This window comes from Apodemus sylvaticus, chromosome 7, assembly GCF_947179515.1.
Source record: "Apodemus sylvaticus chromosome 7, mApoSyl1.1, whole genome shotgun sequence".
NCBI classification, from domain to species: domain Eukaryota; kingdom Metazoa; phylum Chordata; class Mammalia; order Rodentia; family Muridae; genus Apodemus; species Apodemus sylvaticus.
Genome location: NC_067478.1, coordinates 45,775,141 through 45,797,772, shown reverse-complemented (window position 1 = coordinate 45,797,772; position 22,632 = coordinate 45,775,141). Strand labels below are relative to the sequence as shown.

Sequence of the window (22,632 nt, the reverse complement as noted above, 5' to 3'; positions counted from 1 at the left end):
TTTTATAAGCTTCAATTTTTAGAATTCCTCAAAATAATACTTATAAGGCTAAATTAAAATATTGAGGATTATTCAACATTCTTAAATTCTACAAAGGATGACTTGACAGGCTAAATAATGCTCGAAAACATTTACTAAATTTAATTTTGAATTAGGATAAGCACAACATAATATCAGAGATTGCATTTGGATTCATCAAAGCTTTGTGGTATTTAACAGCTCTCATTAGTTACACGAAACCAAATAGCTAACCTGAAGCCACAGCTGAACAATGACCAGTAAGAGAGACCATCAGCTTCTATTTCATCCTAAAGTTGTTTTAAATGTCTTAGTAGCAGTGCTGGATGCTTTTTCTGCCATATGCCCTTTTTTTTTTTTTTTTTTTTTTTTTTTTTAAATAAGGCAATGTAGTGAACAGGGGGGAAAGTATGGCAGTCATAAAGATCACAGAAGAGCCACTCAGAATTATATCACAGTTAAGTTGTTACTCCTAGACACATCACTATCTGGATCTAACTGGTAGCTACTATACAATGTTACTAAACATTTCTCAGCTACCACCCTGAATACATTTAGCATTAAGAATATATTAGTAATAGCCTTATTTAAAAAAAACAAACCATGAAATGTTATACTCTGTGACCAAAGCCAAGCTGGCCAAAGCACTTCAGTTTTGTAATGAACACTTTCTCCTTGAAACCCGCAATAAAAATTACCCTTATTATAGAAGATATTCATAAAGATTTTACAGTTTGGTAAGTACATTGAAATCTATTAAAAGTCATTTAAAATTAGAAACCACTAAAACCATTTAAAAAAATAAAGGTTATACCTTGTTTTTAATGAGACAAAGTTATCAAGAAAAATTGTTTTATTTTAGTTTATCTCAATTTGAAGATACTAACGATTACCAAAAAATAAGTCAGTCTTTAGAGGTTTTACTATTTATTGTACATAAAAGAACAGAATAATCTTAAATATTTTCTTTTCTTTCCTGTTAAAAATTGTGGTCTCAAATAACCCAGGCTGGCCTGCAATTCACAATGTAGCCAAAATGACCTTCAACTCTTGATCCTCCTGATTCTATCTTCAAAATGTGGGTACCACACACTGACTCAGAAATAATTTTCATAGCATTAAGGAATTTGCACACTGAGATTTCTGGTTATATACCTAATTTATAATGGCAAAGCCAGAAAAATCAATAAAGCTAAAAGTGCTATAATTTTGATTTGCAGAAAAGGTAAAATATTGATGTTCCAAACTTACCTGATGAGAGAAAATTCAGAATCAGTGTTTAACTGACTAAAGATTACTCTTCATTTCTATATCAGTATAAGAATGTTCTTTTGAAATGTAAATTGCTAAGTGAAACCACTAATGCACAGTCACAATTAAGTACCAACTGGGAAATGACCAACTTCCATATTCAACAGAGATGTTTAGAAAAGAGAAAACCTTACTGCATTCATAAATTTGCTTAAAAAAAAAACAACTCTACATCATCACAAAGGAAATCCATTCATCACTAACATCTAACTCATGTAATAATTTTTCATAAAAATGGGAATTGTACAATTCTCACTTCTTACCTTATGTACATTAACCCACATCCATGACAAAGGCCAAAGTTAATCACTTCACTAACAAAACTTCATTTTATTTTTTATAATCAATCAAAAACAGCACTCAGTGTCAATCAATCTCTTTATAAGCATTTCATCTCACAAATTGCTCCAGGGGTATGTATGTGTGGCCTCAAAAAACAAAAACTACAGACAGGCCTTGCATACACTGAGCAAGTACTACCACCAGACTATATATATTCTCATCTTGAAAATGACTGAACTTACAAAATAATTCTAATTTTTGTGTTACTTTGCTAATTATACCATCTAATGACTTATTGAAGACTTCTGTTTTATAAAAGTAAACTAGAAAAGATAAAAACATGTTTTTTTCTTTCCTCTTGTGGATTGAGAACACTTTAATGTGACAATAAAGTGGAGTATTTAAGGGCCCTTTAATTTCATACACTGATCAAAGAAGAGGGCAGATACTGCTTAGTAAGCTGTACATGTAATCAAACCAATGCTAACTCAAATGCTCAACAAAAATATGCTAAAGGAATGTAGGAACACAAGCATGGCAAAAGTCACTGAGTCAAAATAAACATCTAATGTGCTATCAGTTTCAACAAAGTTAGGAACTACCTAATTCCTTGACTTCAATTTTAAAACTGATGTACTCAAAACGTGTTCTACAAAAACAAAAGAGCACCAACAAAACACAACATGAAGCTAGTTATACCCAGAACAAATAATTCCTTAATGATACATTTAAAGTCATAAGGCATGAAGTTAAAATGGATTTCGCTTGTGATATGCAGAGCCTTTCTATCAAAAATATCCCAAATTAACAGGTATTAAACAAAAAATGTAATTACCATATTGAAATAAGATCGAACTTTGACTCCTCTTGCTAGATCCCACACTATCACATTTCCATCATGACCAGCAGAGAAGAGAACTCTAGGATCAAATGGGTGTGGCTCAAGAACAAACACCTCATCTTCATGACCCTGAAATATTTTGAAGTAACAAAGCATTTATAAATACTTAAAATTATACAAGAGAATAGCAATGGCTCTAGAAATCAAGTAGTAAGAATTATTAAACTGGCAAAAATTTCAATTTTACCAATGTCTAAACAATAACAGACTGTTAATAACACTGTCCGTTACTTAGGTAATATTAGTAATACTCAAGAATACAATTATTGCATTCCTTTTTTTTTTTTTTTTTTTTTTTGCCTGTGCTCACGCCTTAGACTTGCATCCCACCTCCCCACAATTATTGCATTCTTATACAACAAACATAGCAAGCATTTAGGATGCATTTCCAAGCCAATCCTATTTGCATTTTTAAGTTATCCCCAGTTACCTATCAAGTCTGGATATCCATGGAAGCAAGGGGTTTCAGACATACTGGCTTTATATTATTTTAGACTACATTCTACAATTTTATTTTGACTATAATTCAGCCTCAGTAATATTAAAAGGAATCAAGGTTTTAACCATACTTATTCAGACTACACTCTACTGTCAGCCTCAGCAGTACTAATAGTTTGGGTTTTGTTTCTCACCATTAGAACATGAATCAGTTGACCAGTATAAGAATTCCAAACTTTCAGAGTCATATTATTAACTGCAGTTATGACTGTGTTGTCATGTCGATCCCAAGCTACCATAGTTACTTTCATTTTTGTGATTTTGTCTTCTATGCCTTGAAGATTTTGGCTGAAAAGGACAAGTTTATTTGTTTATGCCAAAATTATTAAAATACAAGACAAAAATTAAAAATTGCTTTCATCTGTTTTTATTTGTCAACATGAATAGTTATCATTGTAATTGAAAACAGTTGAAATGACACAATAGCAGAAGCTATGGCATGGACTCAGAAAATCCAAGGTTTCCAGGGTTATTGTTTCCATAAGCCATTATGAAGAGATCTCTGGAGGAAAGTCCTCAGCAATAACTTATCTATGGTTCAGTAGTAGCTCATGCCCCACCTGTTATTGTTATACAATCCTGATTGCACTGTCTCCCATTCACTGACAGAACTATATATAAACACAAGTAAAACTAAAACAATAGTTACAAAATACAATCTTTCTTGGCTGAGGAAGTCACAGGGAATGACTTCACCCTTTTGCGGGGCCTTAGTTGGTAGGCTGCTTCCCTGCATAAAAGCTTGGGACAGAATCCCAGCATTTCAAAAAACCAGGGGCAGGGCCACATGCCTGTAATTCTAACACAAGAAGATGAAGGAATGGAGACCAAAGCTATTTTTTACAAAAAGCAAGTTCAAACCAACCCAATTTGTCTCAACAGCAAAAACAAAAACCATGGGGAAAAAAAGCATGGAATACAATAAGAAACTCAGGCTGCAAACATTTTCATCCCCTTAATATAAAACAAACTAAAATTTTAACTCAGCAGGTTTTATTAGTGAGGGCAATGAAATAGTTTACAAAAATCACCTCTGTTCACCTTCAAAAGCACCTCTAGTTAATGAAGAAAATTAATCCTTTTAACATGAAACAAAACTCTGTAAGCAAAGGCTATTCCCATCTGCAACATTATAATATTATATAATCGATAAAAATATCTCAAGCTTGATCTCTTACCCTGCTGGACGAGTAGCCATATCTAACAAAATGCTTTTCCATTCCCTTCGTTTAAACTGCCAAATTCGTGCTGTCCCATCACGACTACCACTCACAAACCTGTGAAAAAGAAAAAAAGTGGGGAGATCAGAGACTCTATCAAAAACTTTCCCCAAATTTCTCTTTTTTAAAAAACATCTTTATTTACAAAGTATTCTAACAGTAGAAATAGTTTCCTAAGTCTCTATAAATCTAAGAAGTCCTAAAACCATACATATGAGCTTGTAAGACCATTTTAATAGGTCATGAATAAGCTGATAAAAATAACTCTCAAAATGCTTCAAGATCACTTGACAAACAGAATTAATATTTTCCAATGGAAAAACATTACACCCCAGTATCAAAGACCTTGATTTGTTCTATTCAAAAAGTCAGGAAGTAACTTTATTTTCTTTTATAACAAGAACAGGAGAGAATAACAGAAAGTCATCTTTTAACATCTAGTAATGTCTTAAATAGTAAATGTGATATATTTCAGTTTTTATCAAAGGCTTCTCTTTTGATACAAAAATAAAGGTATAGATATTTTTTTCTATTTTAGAAAAATACCCAAATACCTAATATTATGTATAACTCACTGGGGAAGAAGACTATATTCTATTTCAAGAATATAGTCTTCAATATATTGAGTAGCTTCTATACAACCTAAAAATCTGACTACTACACAGTTACTTTTATCAAGTTCCAAACAAGTTAGAAAAACATATTTTACCTGTTACTAGTGTTGGAAAACTGGATACTGTCAACTTTGTCCTGTTCAACAGAAAAACACACAACAAGTTAAATACGTAACTGTCGGTTGCACTCGAGACAGTACCCATACAGTGCTTTCACGAATACTCACAGTATGAAACTCCAATTCTGATATTTTCTCTGGCTGACCTGATCCAAAAAAATAAACTCTGATAATATGGTCAGTGCTTCCAGTGGCCAAAAACATCCCACCTATGAAGAATAAGAGGACCAGTTTTTATAAAAAAACACAACTTCTACATACTACTAACTTTGTTGAGTCTTCTTTTATCCTCTCTCAAACCTATGAAGGTCCTATCCTACTTTTAAGTTCCAACTCCCTTTGACTTGCCTCTACAAACTCTGCCATAACAAAGTACTCAACGTTCACTTATGTCACTGTACTATAGAGCATGCATATTCTTTTTTAAATATACAATTCGTATGACAATTTATTCACACTATGAGTAATAAGCATGAAGTTGTTATATATACTGAAATATTTTAAGCACTTTTGCTTAATGACCCATTCCATAGACCCTTAAAAACAATAATGCATTTTGAGGAAAACAACATAAATGGACAGTATGATAAAAATACATATGAAGAACCTATGTCTGTATTATAACTGGAACAAATGCGGTCTACTGGCAACAGTATTGAATATTTCAAACTAGAAAATTGAAAAATTTTAGCAGCAGCAGATTCACAGGTGTTTACTGTCCTTTACCCTCAGCTAATACTGCTACCTACAATTATAATTGAGCAAAGGTCAATAAAAACAGATACTGGGAACATTATATATAACAGATCTAGTGAGCCAAATTTTCTTGTGTCAATTTACTTTAAATACTTAGATCTTTTTTTTTTTTTTTACTGATTTTTATGGAATGTCGCCAAATTACATGAAACAAACGAATTTAAAATATTTTATTTGCAATGAGAAAGTATAAAGATTCATTCATTAATTTTGAAACCATTTATGCCATCCTCCTTGAATGTGGCATTCTTGTGATTTTATACACTGAATTCCATAAGAGTAAAGTTCTCGAATTTGATTTTCAGTTTTACTTGCTTATTAGCTCTAACATATATAGTGATATATAATCCAGAAGAAAATATTTTCCTAATTCTATCTTTGAGATGCACTTTCTAATGAGCAATTTTAAGTTGAAAATTAAAATGGTAAATAATCATACCAGCACTGAACGAAGAGCAGATCATCTGAACTCCAGGCCGAGGGCGCTCTGTAAATTTTGTGGGTCTTGGACTATAATGAAATCAAATGAATAATCATTTTAAAATATCCTAATGAGCTATAAGAAATAATCCCTTCAACAAACTGATCTTAAAATGAGTGAGTAAAAGCTGGCTATATTCCTAAAAACAACATCAAAATCAAAATCAAAACTCTATCTCCAGTCCTTCTAAAATTCTAGAGATAAATTCTAAAGTACATTCTGATATGTGTGTGTGTGTGTGTGTGTGTATGTATCATTACATAGAACAATTCTAAAGTCATTGTCAGTCTAGAAATGAATAGCCACCTTTAATCCAATTTAACAAGTTTCATATACTAGACGAGCAACATACAAATATATAATAAATCAACTATAAAAATGAACCCATTGGCAAAACAGGTGTTAGATCTGTGGTTTGTATGTTAGCAGTATATAGTACAGTTAATTAAGCTTTTCCTTTCTGTTTTAAGTAGTGTGTTTGTTTTAGGAAGGTGGGGGGGGGGGGTGAGGCCTATGAATATGTGTGAAACCATGAATGCATGTGTGTAGAAGCCAGAAGCTGACAATGACTGCCTCCACTAAATCACTTAGTTTACTTGATGGCCAGCAAGTCCCACCTGTGGCTGTCCCATACTTATTCCCAGACCCTTAGGTAACAGATGTGCCTCTATGTCTAGCTTTCAGAGGGTGATGGGGGCACTAAACTAAGGACCCCATACCTGGATAGCAAGCACATCACCCCAGCTCTTGCTCATCTTCTAATATAGCAACAAGATAAAATATTCTTCTAAAACACAATTTATCCTTTATATAAAGCAAATCTCAATGTGAATCATGTCAACAACAAAATTCCTCAAAAATAGCATGATACGCGTTAAAACATACTCGGCTTCTTTCTAGTCATAGCTATGCTACACATGTTTTAGATTAGTATGTTTGACATGTTTAATGTTTTAACTACGTTGAAAAATAAAATTATAGATCTTAAGTATGAGTTCTCAAGCATGTGACAATGTACAAATAAATCTGTGACAATTATATTTAAAAACATACTTTTACCTACTTTTTTTTAATAAGAGAAGAAAACTTTAACAGTCCATAGCACTAAAGTTAGAGCATTTTTCAGTCTGTGATTAAATAAAAAATATAAATAAATGATCCTTAATCCCAGTCCTTGGGAGGCTGAAACAGGCTGACTACTCAAAGCTCAGGAAAGCCTGCATTACAAAATTAGTTCAATTTTGAATAAATTAGTCAACATGAGCATGAAAAATAATGTGCATTATTTTTCAAATAAATGCACATAAAGCAAAATACTACCTGGAACCATATTTTTATGGGAAAACCATTTTGCCTTTACGTCAATGTCCTTTATCAATAAATTCTCTGCCACCCTGGTTTGATAAGCCAAATTTAAAAAAATATTGTTTAAATATATTTATTTCATTTGTGTTCTTCCTATAAGTATGTATGTGCCCTATGTCATGTGTGTGCCTCATGCTTGTGAAGGTCAGAACTGGGCATCAGATCCCCCGCAACGAGACTATGATATAATGTATGATTAATCAAGTGTTCTCATCTCTCTACCTCTACAAACCAAGACTTTAACAGATCTGTGAAGTGCTGCTGTGGAGTCTGTGTATCTTAATGCAGCATCATAATGAAAACTTTGACTGTTTTCCAAAAACAAAAACCTAATACTTACAGACTCGGTAATATAATTTAAATTATTCTAAAAAAAGCATTTGCAATGCTAATATATTCTCAGTACAAAATTAAGCTAAGACAAAATTATACAGCATACAGAAAGACATGGTAATAAAACATACATCTTTTAAGGAAACAACTGGACTTCAGAGAAAGATAATTAAAATCAAAGTATGAGAAAAAAATTGCTACATAAAGAAGGTGAGACGTTAAAAATGAAAGAGATTAAAAAATTCAATGTTTATTTCTGTTATTTACTCAAGGAAAAAAATTAAATATTTCTCTGTGTTGATTTGATATCCTTTACACTTTCAACCTTTAAACATGGATTTTATGAAGTAGAAAAGCAACTGACTTTATTTTAAGGGTTCCAGCATCCCAAAGCCAAAAGCAAATAGTGCCATCCGCCCCAGTAGAAGACAGGTATCGCTTTGAGCCACTGCACAATGGTGAGAACTGAAAAGCAATCACAGGGGAAACATTCTTTACAAGAACAGAGACAGTCCAAATTAAAAAACCGTCTTTTAAAAGTCAAACTAATAGAAGCTAATCGTAGCCAGAAACATGTCATTGCAAGTTCATACAATTCCATAAAAAATACTTTACTGTTTTAAACCTTAGATATTACACCACAAAAGTGACATCATAAAATCTAATTAAATTCTTTAAAAGAAAAAAAAAGGTTTAATTCAATTTAAAACAAATACCTGTAGTGATGTAATGGATGCACTATGTCCCTGAAGAACAGCCAAAGGTGCACAGGTTCGAAGACACCAGACACGAATCATTTTATCACAACTTCCAGCTGCTATCATAGTATTTTCATAGTTTACGGCCATGTCTGATATTTCAGCAGCATGTCCTCTTAAAGTAGCTAGCAATCTTCCATCGTCTGTGGCCCAGATTTTCACAAGACAATCATCAGAACCCTTAAAATTAGAATAAAATTGATAGAATTAATCCTATAAATAATAATTCAAACTGTAATATAAAAAGTGTTACCTCTACATATCAACAGTTACATTTTAGACATTGAAAACTAGTAAACCTTAAGTACCATTCTTCTTCTGAAATTCCTTATTTTATTAAGTCATTCACTAATTAAGAACTGTGTAGCTACTAACAGACTAGAAAAATAAATGTAGGTAGTAAATCAGATTCATCAGTGGTCTACACATACCATCTACAATTACCACTACCTCCAATCTTATAAAGGAATATGAATTACTGTAATAATAATATATAACTTAATTTTAAAACAAATATGGTTCCTAATACGTTATTTTGCAATAGTACATGTTAATCTGGAGGAACTATTAGAAACAAAAGATGTAACAAACAAATTTACAATCACTGATTTTTGCTAAAATTATGACATCAACTAAACATCACTATTCAGAGAAAAAGACTTGGTTTTTGAAACCAGTAAACATATAAATTATGTGCTTATCTTAAATTCAGTAAGAATTATTAAATTGTATCATTAATCATCATATAATGATCATAGAAGTTCACAACAAAAATATTTCTGCCACTTTTAGTTAAAATAGAAAACAGATACTTGCAAAGTTAATGTCTAGCAGGATCTAGTTTTATTCTACTTTCATGTGCTCATTCTTCCAAGATCTCCCAATCTAATGCTAAAAACAGCGCAAAAGAAAACAAACCCAAACCTTTATATCTGAAGAGAATGTACGAAGCATAAAATAACACAAATTTTCTGGGTCATAGGGTTAGGGGTTAGGATACACAGTACTAGAAGTTTGTTAGATGCTTATTAATTCAAACTCTACCAACACTACCTAAAACATTCCCTGGTTGAATACAAGTTAGTTGGGTAGTTGAATCCTGTAGCAAACTAGAAAAGTTACCAAGTAGCAAGCTGTTTGCATGCTAATATAGAATATGAAGTAATGATACGAAAATGAAGAAATGATCTATAATGGACATAAAGCAAGTGAGTACCAGAAACAAATACACTTTTCAAAGAGTACTTTGTCATCAGAGTGAATGAAGCTAGAAAACAGAAAATCAGGTCAGAGTCGGTAAAAGTTAGTAGTAAAATTAGCTTGTTACTAGAATAAAGACAGTAAAAAAGTAGAACAGTAAGTTGTTACTACAGCAGAAGATAAAGATTACAAAGGATCAAGGAGGAGTAACCAGGATAGGAATTCTAAACCTGCACATCTGGCAGGTCCAGCAACAAAGTCTATCCCACCACATACCACAAGGAGAAAACAGCAAGTACTGGCTAAAATAAAAATGCTTCACAAGACTTATGTAAGTTCTCTTAAATCTAAAACCTGGGCAGACTCATTCACTCCATTCATTTATTCAAAACAATGTCACTATTCCAATGTTATCTATTTCAACAGAAAAGCATATTCAGAATAATACATGTATATAAACATGTCCAGGCTCTTTACCATAAACAAGATGTAAGAACTAATTACTGCAGTAACTATTGTTAAGTAATGCAGAGATGATTTAAAGTACATGGAAATGGAAATACAGACTATACAGAAATTATATGCAAATTTATATAAGAAAGTTGAACAACCTAAACTTGGATGTCCAGAAAGAATATGAAAAATCTTCTCCAAAATATCAAGACCACTTACTGAAATCTGTATTTGGTTTTGACTTGTATTTATTACAAAAATGGAATTGTAAGTTAAATATACATATGTACAACATAAGGCACAAGCAAAATGTGTGTAAATCTGCTTCCAAATATTGGTATTGCTCACTATGTTCATACAGATCTGAGTAAAAGTTTGATTTAAACTATATTACAATTGTTTCACAAGCTTTCCATGTTAATGAACTATAATCAATTCTAGTTTTCTGACAAAAATGTCAGCTTTAACAAAAATAAGTGGCAACTTGTATTCCCTCCAGAATCTTCTTATAAATTAAATCTAACAAGTCTTAACATATACTCCTGAGTTTATTGTTCTGTCCAGTTCAAACAAGTACCAACAATAAAACTAATGTATATTTCTCATTATATAAGTATTTATTATTCAAATTAACGTTTCTTTTCTCCTTTCAAATTACAGAAGAGAAATTTTAATCATTGACATAAAATAATCTCTACTATACTCTCGAAGACCTATTCTTACCCGCAAAGAACTCCTGACAGAATTTCAAACAGAACACTAAGTATCCTGAGAAAATTGTACCTCATATTACTTCTGATTATTATTTTATTTTAAAGGAAATTTAATAGAAAAAAAATCAACTAAGCTCTGATAAAATGACTATAAGAAATACAAGCACAGAAAATAATTAACCAGAAAAGAACAAAGAATATTGAGAAAACTTTTGTTGAGCATGTGCTGGTGCTGCAATATGTATGGCTGTGCACCATATCCATGCAGTGTCAACAGAGGCTAGAAAACGACACCCATTTTCCCGGAGCTGGCAGCTGCTAGACACCACGTGGGTGCTGCAAATCAAACTGAGATCCTCTAGAAGAGCAACCAATGCTTTTAACCACTGAATCATCTCTCTGGCTCCCAGATATTTTTTATAGAACAATAAACTGTGTGATGACACTTCTCAACATGTGGAAGACAGAAAATGCGCTCAAGGTACATTAAGTATGGCTACACATTAAATCTGAGGCTAGCTCAGGCTACCCAAAACGCTATCTGAAAAAACAAAATGAAAACTAGGGGGATGAAAAAAGCACAGGGAGCTGAAGATATGACTCAGCAGTTGGAACTTTGGTAGAGGGTAGGGTTTGGGACCCAGCATCCACATGGTGGCTCTCAACTCCCTCTAACTCCAGATCTAAGGGATTTGACTGACACCCTTCTTAGCCATGGTACCTGGACACCCCATGTACATACATACAAGCAAGCAGAAACACAATTACAGTAAACACACACACACAAAATGAAAGTGTAAATAATGCACTGTAAATAGTGTGTTATTCATTCAGTGATGCTCGATATGAATTAAAACCCAATGCATCAAGTCCTAGAAAAGTGTTCCACTGCTTCAGTACCTTATACGTGCTTTATAAGACTGTGAGAGGCTGAGTTGAAAACTGACTAAAATTTAAACAAACTTTCTTTCCTTAAACCTAATTCCAGCACCACAAATAATACTGAGGTTATCTATAAATCAGAGCAAGACATTAGACTCTTATAAAAGGAAAAATGTTAAAACCACACTGGGTATTAAGTAAGAATAATATTAAATAAATGGTGAAAGGCATAGAATCAACATGGCATATATGAAGATATATGAAGGAGAATCAGAACAAGAAAGACTGGACTCTTCCCAAGAGTTTATTCAAGGGCAAGCTCACAACCCTCACATACTTCAAACTCACCGGCCAACTTTGGTGAGACAGTGATTCCTCTAGTGGAAAGAAGGCTCATGTTTCCCTAGATGTGTTATGCAGCAACTGGGTACCATCTTGAGAAAGAGCCTATCACTAAAACCTCAGCTACAGTTGGAAAGTCACAATGTGGTTTCCTTCAGCCACTGAGTAAAGGGCTACAGGAAGTGGATATGGAGGTCAGGATGGTGACAGTGACAAACCAAAGGGTATAAATGGCAGGAGGCTGGGCAAAGGACAAGAAGTATGTCAGCAAAGATATCCTGCCCTTAGCTAAAAGCAGATCTCACCAATTGAGCAACCCTAGAGTTTAAGAGGCCTGAGTCTGTGGACAGTGAAGATCAACCCCTGCATCCATTCATCTATACCCAACTGCTACAGAGCCTATCAACTGTTTCATGGCTCCAGGGAGATGACAAACAGGCAGGGGTCCTTGAAAAAGCATGAAGGTAGGTCTGTCCCTTTTTCCATCCTGATAAGACTTGGAAGGTATTTGCCAGATAAAACAATACTGAGTCGGGGAACAAGGCCAGCTCTCAGACTGCAAAGCATAGCCCCTGGTACGTAAAGGAGGAAAGTTGCCTAGATAAAGACAAAGCAGGTAAACACTAGGTACTTGTCTAATATAGATGCAGTACAAACTATAAGAAACACAAGAGTCTGCTAGCTCAAGAAACACTCCCAACACTCGTAGGAAGAACATGTTTCATAAGTTTCATTCTTTTTCTCTTACTACATACATAGACCAAGGTGTATGCCACCAAATAAGCTCTATTTTTTGTCAACACTTTTAGATGTATTTCTGTTTGGTAGACTTCTTTTAAACTTTTTTTAAAGTTTGTTTGCTTAATTCCCCTTCATGTATCACTTGATTTATTTATACTGTTTTCATTCCTGAGCAGTATCTTGCTGTTTTTTTAATTGTAATCTCTTATTCTTCCCCCGCCTCCCAATAATATTCTTCCCTTGTCATTCTTTCCCATTTTTATATTTAATTTTATTCTCCATTTCTCCATACTCTGGCCTTCCTTTATTTCCTAAGAAAGGATGAAGGGAGGAGAGAGTAACAAATACCTCTGAGGTGAAAACCCAGAGGGACCATAGAGAGGGCGGAGAGTGTCTCAGTTAAGGGAAGAAGTCAAATGATGGGAACATAGGAGAGAACACTGGGAGGGCGGCAAATCAGAACAAAACATAATGATGCGTATTCACGAAAATGCCACACCCAAACTCCGCTATTCTCTACTATACTTAAATATTAAAAGAAAATAACACTTAAAATGTATGCATTAAGGATCATCAGGAACAATTTTTAAAGCAAATCTGTAAATATTATGTAACTAACCTCAGCAAACAAACAGACGGTTATTTCCAGAAAGAGGAAAAAAAGAACAAACCAAAAAAAAAAAAAGTGAAAAGTGAACATAGAAACAGTGGAATAAAGGGAGTTAGGAAGGAAAATTTTCCAACATCAACAGTGAGACAGCAGGTAGTACAAACACCTTTACTGGCATTGTTTTCTTCACTAAAGCCTCAATGCCTAGGAGAAAACACTAGCCATCAGCTACAGGAACATTACACGCCCACACACTATAAATCTAACCACTAATCTGAAAAGGCTTAGCCTAAGGAAGACTAGCGAGGGTGTTAAAGGCTAGTAACCTAGTAAGTAGCTGCCAGAGAATTTCAAGTGACAGGACTGTCGCTGTCTTTAGTGTGACACTGCTAGTTTCTGCTGTTTCTGAGTAGAACTGAAACTACAACAGAAGGTCTGGTAGCACAAAACTTAGTTATTAATTTATAAGTGGCAATGAAGCAGCCATAATTACAAAGAGATGGCATTAGGAGTTCATAATTATAGGGAATGTTACTACAAAAGAATGAGGATGAAATTTTATTTGGGAGTTCTCTTTAAAACCAATTATTTTATAAATAGTGTTAATCTCAAAATAACATGTAGGAGCAATAAATAGCTATTTTACTTAACAATATATTCATAATTACTGTGAAAAGTGCTCATTGAAATATTTTTGCTTGTCCTATTGTCACTATACCTAGTATAAGCTGAATAATTGTACAACAAAATTTTTGTACAGACTTTAGCTTACGTTAACCTTTACAAACAAGGCATCGAACTTTGGGTTTTTAAAGAATTATTTCAAGATATTATTTCATCTCAAGATATCTTGTCAACAAAGGATAGAGGCAAAGAAGTTAAAATACACAAGAGTACAAAAACTTGATTAAAAAAAATGAGATTTCAACAAAATTTAGGTTTGCCTAAATCAAAGGATTTGGCTTAATGTAGTCTGTAAGTTCACTTTTTCTACTGATAAACTTGAAAAGACCACACATATACGAAAGAAAGATACCTTTAAATCAGGTCTTTATTTATTCTGGAATCACTGTTATTTATCTAATTCTTTTAAGTATTACATAAAAGTGTTGGCATTAATAATTTCTCCCTTTTAGCATGCAGCTAGGTCTTTTACTATCAGCAAGGTAACTATCTAAAAACTCATCAATTAATGAAGCCCCCTGTAAATGACTGTATTAAAACAAAACAAAACAACAACAACAACAAAAAAAAAAACTATGGCAGGGAGAACTGCTTGCATTCTTTTAGACAGAGGTCTAGGCAACACATAGCCGAGAAGACATCTGGCTATGCTTTTCTGAGAAAGGGTCTAATAGGCTCTAAAAACCTAGACCAATATAAGCATGCTACATTTGCAATACTAGAAATTAAAAATCCCCATTTATTTGAAAGGCTAAGCATATTCAGCAAGGTTTTCCTTTCACGTGGCTTCTACTCTCCATTCTTGTCTTTCTGGCTGCCAAGGTTTATCACTAACCTCTAGAACTCAGTACCATTCCCTATTCAGGATTTTAACCAGATACTTTACATTTTAAGTAGTCTGTTAATTGTAGGCCTACATCAATATTGTTCTAACCAATGCAAACAAACCAGTCCAAACATTCCTATTTAAGCACTTCAACCTTTCTTCCTTCAGAACTTCTGTGTATCAAGTCATCTCTTTGGGTTTCCTCCTTTAGGTCCTTCCCAGTCACAGTTTTTTCATAATTAACATTCATTTCCCTAAATTTCATACCATCTTTCCTTGACAACACTAACAAAACATACCAAATAGAATATTATTGCGTCTATATAAAAGAACCTTTAAATCTTTCTTCATAAAGCATTTTTACCCCACGGATATATCTCAGCTGTAAAGCACTTGCCTGACATACATAAGGCCACTTCAGTTGCAGCTTCCCAGAGATATATTTTTTCCAATTTGAGATAAACTACAAGAATCATAAAATGCCTGTCATATCTCAATTACCCAGGTCCATTAATCTCTGAAAATTTTTCCCTGCATGTGCTTCAGGACCATTTCTTTCCCCAATAACCATTACATACTTACATGCTCTGATAGACACAGACACAGACACAGAGACAGAGAGACACACAGAGACAGAGAGAGACACAGAAACAGAGAGAACTGTCTTTCTGAACTATTTAAGAGCAGGTTGCAGACCTAAAACTCTATCTCCTCCTAAGACATGGACCTTTTCTGAATTAGCAAGTAAGATAATATAAATAGCATTTATTTCAATCTGTAGGATCCATTCAATCTGTCAATACTAGTCATGATGAATTCTTTTCTTTTTTTTCACTGGACTCCTTATAGACATTTCACTTGTCATATTTCTTTAAACTCTGCTACCTAGAATCCTTTCTTATTTATGTCTTCAAAGTTTATAAATATGGTCCACATAATACCTCAGAGCCTGGCTCTGCAGAATGTATCTTTATGACCAGATGCACAGATGTCATCACAAAGATGCAACATTTTCCTCATATATCCTACAACTAGTAAAGTTAATTTGGTCATCTTATTTCTTATGTCCTGTTTTCCTCACCTCCAATTTCTCCTCTTAAACAATTGGTATCTTTTGGGGCATACTGCAAGATTATGTCAATATCTTCAAACAAAGATCCTTTCTACCAGCCTCAATCTGCTAATAAAGAAATTAACCACATGAATGGTTTGAGAAAACAATACAATCACTAGCAAAGGGAATAAGTAGGAGAAAGGTTGTGAACAATAATAAGCAAGTTTTGCATCTGCTATATAGGGAAACTAACAATGTAATTAAAACACAGACATGGTGACATTTAGCATTTGTCAGAGTTGCCTGTTTTAATCTATTGGAGCTACTGTAATAATACCTTTGGGTGGGTAATTTATAAACAACACTCAGTGCTCAGAGTTCTGGAGGTTGGTAGTGAGTCTAAAATGCAGAGACTAAGAGATTCAGTGTCTAGTAAAAAAGTCTGTTTATCTACTTCCTAGGTGGCAACTTTTAACAGACATGACAGGAGGCAAACAAGTCTCCGTGGGTCTCTTTCCACAAAGGCATAACTTAACCATTACCAAAAGGCATACCTCTTAACATAGGGGTTTGGTTTCAGGATACTTTTTAAGAGTAGGGACTACAAACATAAAAATCAAGGCAATCATTAATAACTTTGGTAAGCTGGTAAGAAAGCTTCAGTCTCATTTTGCCTTATTCTTGTGTCTTCCATGACAATCTCACCTCTTGGTTTTTAAGACTGACACTCCTACTCTGCCTACCTACACAATACTAGCCAGAATCAGAGGTAACTGCTATGCCTCAAAAGTTGAAGATTAAGCTCCCTTCATCTGTAACGTTATTTTCCATATAAATTATTTTTAAGTTGAATCTTGTAGACAAGATCTCACTCTTAGATTCCCATTGTTGTTGAGAATGTCTACTTGGCTTCCCACACACCCTTCTCAAAGACACGAGAGCATGTTCCACCTTGGCAGCCTTTTCTGCTGAAATGCCTGACACAGAAGTTAGATGACTTTCTGTTAACAAATTAAATGCATGTCCTCTCATACTTGTCCTCATGTATATACATCAGTCTTTTGAATCCTATAAATCTATTTTCAATGTGCTGATCTAATTCTCATTTCCCTGTGACTGTTCCAAGCTCTGCTTTGTTTCAGGGCTAAGTGCCAGAACTTTCTCAGTTTATACCACCCAACATCACTTTTTAATCCATATATACCACAATAGGATCCATAAAAGAGATATTCTGCCAGGCCTGGTAGTATACACCCACAATTCCAGAATTCTGGCTGAGCATGAGACAGAAAGATGGTGAATTCCAGAGAGCTGTTTTCTGTAGCTCTATCTTAACAAGAAACCTTTAAATACATCATTTGCTCTCCCTGCCTTTGATGAAGATTTATACTGATTGACTCTTTAGCAGACTGTACAGGAACTTGATGAATTTGTTGCCAACAGTATTTCTATTTCATGCTCAATGATAAGCCATATATAATTCTGTGCTATGTTCAAAAATAAAAAAAAAATTATATATTATAGTTCCTTACATAAACACTTCCCTCTAACTCTGCAATATCCACTCAATTCAGCTAAGATGTTGCTTCTCCAGTAAATACCCTTACCATTTCTATGCTGAGGATGAATTACAGACCTATTTTAATATACTTCATTAATTTAGGTATCATCTATCAAAAAATTCATTTAGTATAATAACTGTTGGTTTATTATTTGTAAATAGATGTTTTAAAATTTTATACTTCTAATTCTTAAAATAGTGATTGGTAAAAAAATTCCAATTTATTAAAGAAATACACTACCCCATATTCTTTTCTATAACTTCTAATAAAGGTAGTATTTTATGTTCCTTTTCCTTAATCTCAAAGGAAGAGAAATACATTTCACCTTTCTGAAAAGGAGATAAAGGCTCTCTCTGTCTCCCTCTTCTCCCCTGCCCCTTTCCTTGGAGAGACTATATGTGTCTCACTTTATGTGCTTGGCTGGCCTGAACACCCTAAAAGAGCCAGGCCTACCTTATACTGGGATTAAAGGCATGCTATCACCACACCCAACTGGGATCTGTTTTTAACATGCTCAATGTATGTTAGTATTGTTGCCTTAGTCATGAGAATTCATCAAGTCTGCTTTTCCTTCAAAAAGACAATTTCAGTGATTCTGAAACCAAGTAAAAAGATTACAATATTAAGTGAAAATTAGAAAGTAAAATCTAACTTGGTAATTGTTCTACCTCCTTCCACTTAAAATATTACTAGGAAAATATTAATTATTAAAAAGCACTAGCACAAATAACATAAAACTTCACTTACCAATTACAAGGATCTCCTTTAAAACCCTTCACAGCATTTATAAACAAGAGTTTAGCTGGAGGTTGGAACATAGCTCAGTGGCTTAGGACTTGAATCAAACTCTAACATCACACGAGTGTTTGTTTTAAGTTTGTCTAGAAATCAACGGCAGTAGGTAAGACGTAATGGCTGTTTCCATAGCCCTAGCTAGGTAGTAATCACTGTACTGTTGCACGTTTCCCTCAGAAAGCCACCACTGCTATTATATCCCTTCCCTCTCTAGACATGGTAAAGCTGTGACTAAAAGCACTCTAATGACAAAGCTAATGCCCTTATCCTTTGAAAAAGCTAGCACTAGCAACTTAGTATTAAAACTTAAAGTCTTAAAATACCAAATACATGATAAGAAAACATTGGTTAGTCCTTTACTAAAATGCCATTCTAATAAATTATATCAACATGTTGGCACATGAATTTCCTGTTGACCATGAACTACTATCATAAGCTTTACCGATCCTTAATCAATTTTAAAGATCAAATTTTAAAGCAAGCACCAGTCAGTTCAACATGTAGTGTGCTTCTAGTTCCATGAGAAAATACCCATCATAAGTTCAACTTTACAAGGTAATATGAGCAGTAGATATAAATGTACCCTGTTACCAACTGAAGTGATAATACAAAAAAGTTAACTGTAAAAACATGTCTCAAAGAGATAGCTCAGGGGGTTAAGAATCATATACTCAAAAACCCAGTTGGTTCCCATCACCCATGAGGATATTCACACCTGCCTCTAACTCTAGGTTCCAGGAAAGCTAACACCTGACAAAAATGTATAAAAATAGAAAGTGAATTTTAAAAAACAAAAACTAGGCTCTCTTAGCATTTCTACTGCAAAGTACTAGTTTAGAGTTTATTATTAAATCACCATATGAATGAAACTATGAATTTGGCAAAATTAACAAATTACATCACATCTTACAAATACCTTTTAGAGTCTAGGTAAGACCATATAATCATTACTATGTTATTTCTCTTCCCTTCTGTGTGTGCCTTCTGGACTTCAAGAACTCTGATGCCTTCTTCTGAACTACATGGGTATGAGGCATGCACATGGTATATACACATATACATGAAGGCAAAACACACTCCTATGCACAAAATAAATAAATAAATAAATCCTTAAAGTTAGCAGCAGCTCTCCAAGGTTAGAAATGGGAATTTCTTTTTTTTTTTTTAAATTTTGTATCATTATTGTTATTTCTTTACAACTCAATTGTGGTGCTCCATACACACATTCTTCCTCTAAACACTCACCCCACTCCTGCCTTAAACCATCCATTCCTCCTCCGTTTCTCTTCAGGAAAGAGTAGATTTCCCATGGACATCAACCAAACTTGGCAATTCAAATTGCAATAAGGCTGGACAAGGCAACTCAGTATAAGGAAAAGGGCCCCAGAAGTGGTCAAGAGTCAATCCCTGCTCCCACTGTTAGGAATCCCTTAAGACCAAGTTATACAACCTTAGCATATACATAGATGGACTAGGTCAGTCCTATGCAGGCTCCTGGTTGTCAGTTCAGTCCCCCCATGAGCCCAAGTTACTTGATGCTGTGGGTTTTCTAGTGGTGTCCTTGACCACTCTCTCTCCTACAATCCTTCCTCCCCTCTTTCACAGAATTCCCCAAGCATCCCCTCATGTCTAGCTGTGGGTATATGCACCTGTTTCCATTGGTTGCTGAGAAATCGGTATTTCTATCAGAACTTCTAGCTCCCAATTTCCTGTTTCAAAGGCAATTAAGGGCTGTATAAATGCATACTTTCAGTCCAAAGGACAATGTTTAATAAGTACAACCATAGTAGTTTGATATATTATCCTTACTAAGTATAATAGTTAAGGCACCTGAATAAATGACTCGAAATACTTCCAAAATATTTTTCTCACTTAAAGCTGAAAAGCCCTGCTCCTTTTCCCTGTAGGTTAGGAGAAACCAAATTCCAAACACCTCCCAAAGTGTATTTTAAAAATTAGGTGTTAAGGATAACAAAATCCTGAGCAAAGAAGGTCAGATATGCACAAAATTTCCAACACCACTTAAAGAGAATTGTCTCAGTATAGCAAGTGGCTCTCTGCATATAATATTGTTCTACAATTTGCCCATGCTCAGCCTAGACTTAAAAATACTACATGATGTTTTATGAAAGCCCAGCCTATTTGATATAATATTGAGGAAATCATATATACAGAACATAGGATATAATACTATTGTGATTACACTATAACAGGACTAAATTTAAGAACTTCTGAACTTAGAGAAAGTTCAAATTTAAGTAGAAACTTGTTAGAGCATGGTTTTTAAAATTACCCAAATTTCCATTTTGTTATTAAAAAAAAACAAAAGTTTTACTTCGAGTTCTCATACATTGTTTCTTCAATTCTATCTACCAGTAAAGATAAGACTTTAAAAACGACTTACAGTAAATATCCGCCTGCCAGTTCGATCAAAAGTTACACAGTACACCGATGATAAGTGTCCAAGAATCCGCTTATGCATCTTCATATGCTGATACACTGCAGTTGGAACAAGGCGCTCAAGTCTGTATTTCCCATTCAGCTTCCTTGAAAACAGAGTATCCGCTACCAAGAAAATGGGGGAATATAAATGTACTCCAGAAACAAAATAGGTTTCTTAAATTCACACTTCTAGAACTCATTTATTTCATTTATCACATGCTGGTTTTAAAAAAGAGAAGAAAAAAAAAAAAGATGACTTCTATATGGCTCCTAGTTTTAAAGTCTTCAAAATAAACAATACAAATAATTAAGTTCCTTGAAATAACTGGATAACAATAATTCATTGTTCTTATAAATAACCAAATGCAGCTAAATGCTATGTCCAAAGTCAAAATAAGGTATGAAACTAGAATTAAAACTCAAACTTCTTTACTCTTTAGCCAGAGTGTTTTAAAAACAACACATTCTGTTCTTTTTAAAGATTTATTTACAAAAAGCAGTTAAATTTGCATAGTAGTGATTTTTCTTCTAATAATATTCAAATACTTTAAACATGTCTTACAGAATGTTTTTTAAGGAGAAAACAAAACAAAACAAAAACCTTTCCATGAGTGAAAACAGAAGGAAGGCACTTAGGGATCCTGACCTGATGACCTGAGGCTGATCTTCTGCTTTATATACTGACTCCAACAAAAAATATTCTGATCTAACTAAATAACTACTGGACTTACTTTCTATACATAACTTATGGACAGAGAAGGTACTCAACAACTCTGAGTTTGATTTTAACAGGTTAATCCTCCCCAAAGACTGCCAACTCTATTAGAGAATTAGCACTATAGTTTCTCACTTAAATCTATTCAGGAAATTTCCTTAACACGCACCAATAATATGCTTTTGCAAACTAGATGAGAGTCTAGCAGTTATACCTTAGAGTTTATGAAGCCTAAGTATCTCAGATATATTGTAAAGAATCTCAGCAACTTTTTCACATGCAGTTTTTGGCTAACACTATATTTGTGTGAGTCCTGCTGAAAAAAAAAAATCAAAAATGCATGCATCACAGGTTTTAAAATAATACTATTTCAAAGTAAAATAATCTTATGTTTGTATGTCCTACTACTACAGAATTACAGAACTGAATACACCAAATGGCTGCTGTTAGCTTACGAATACTATTCAATAATCTAACACCTGAGAAGTCTGAGAGCTATGAATTAACTTAGTTAAGTTTAAGCAGTTTAAGTTAAATTTACACAATAATTCAGTTATAGGAAACTCAATTAGGTTTCCATGGTAGTTTACCCTCTGACAGGCTTTCCTCTCACACAGAAGTAACCTGGTAATAAACCACCTGATGCTTGGCTTCAATCTTATTTTGTGCACACAAAACCAGTTATCAACTATCCTTTAGAAGCAAAGTCTAACTATCTTTTTCAAATACCACAGACCACTGACATCTCAGACTCACCTTCCTGTACTGTAAGAAAGCAATTAATGACATGCAACCGAAATGATGATAGCTGTTAAGATGTACTTTAATTCCTTCTATCCAAAACTTACAAAATTCTTGGAATTCAATTTTTATAAAAATACTTAACACTGTTCAAGTATAAAGACACTATTGTTAGAGACAACTAAAATAATAAAACTATTATTTCACAATGATAAG

General features: G+C 33.8%; 1 protein-coding gene across 4 annotated transcripts in view; it reads right to left on the bottom strand.

Moving 5' to 3' along the window:
- The window catches only part of Phip (pleckstrin homology domain interacting protein), a 112,537-nt gene that overhangs the window by 61,153 nt on the left and 28,752 nt on the right, over positions 1-22,632 (bottom strand). For all 4 annotated transcript variants that reach the window (XM_052187740.1, XM_052187736.1, XM_052187738.1 and 1 more), the window contains exons 7-15: positions 20,923-21,083; positions 8,615-8,836; positions 8,263-8,363; positions 6,159-6,229; positions 5,072-5,172; positions 4,940-4,980; positions 4,189-4,287; positions 3,145-3,298; positions 2,447-2,581 (exon numbers count right to left, since the gene is read on the bottom strand). In XM_052187740.1, coding sequence (XP_052043700.1) covers positions 2,447-2,581; positions 3,145-3,298; positions 4,189-4,287; positions 4,940-4,980; positions 5,072-5,172; positions 6,159-6,229; positions 8,263-8,363; positions 8,615-8,836; positions 20,923-21,083 — 1,085 coding nt within the window. The remainder of the gene's footprint in view (positions 1-2,446; positions 2,582-3,144; positions 3,299-4,188; positions 4,288-4,939; positions 4,981-5,071; positions 5,173-6,158; positions 6,230-8,262; positions 8,364-8,614; positions 8,837-20,922; positions 21,084-22,632) is intronic.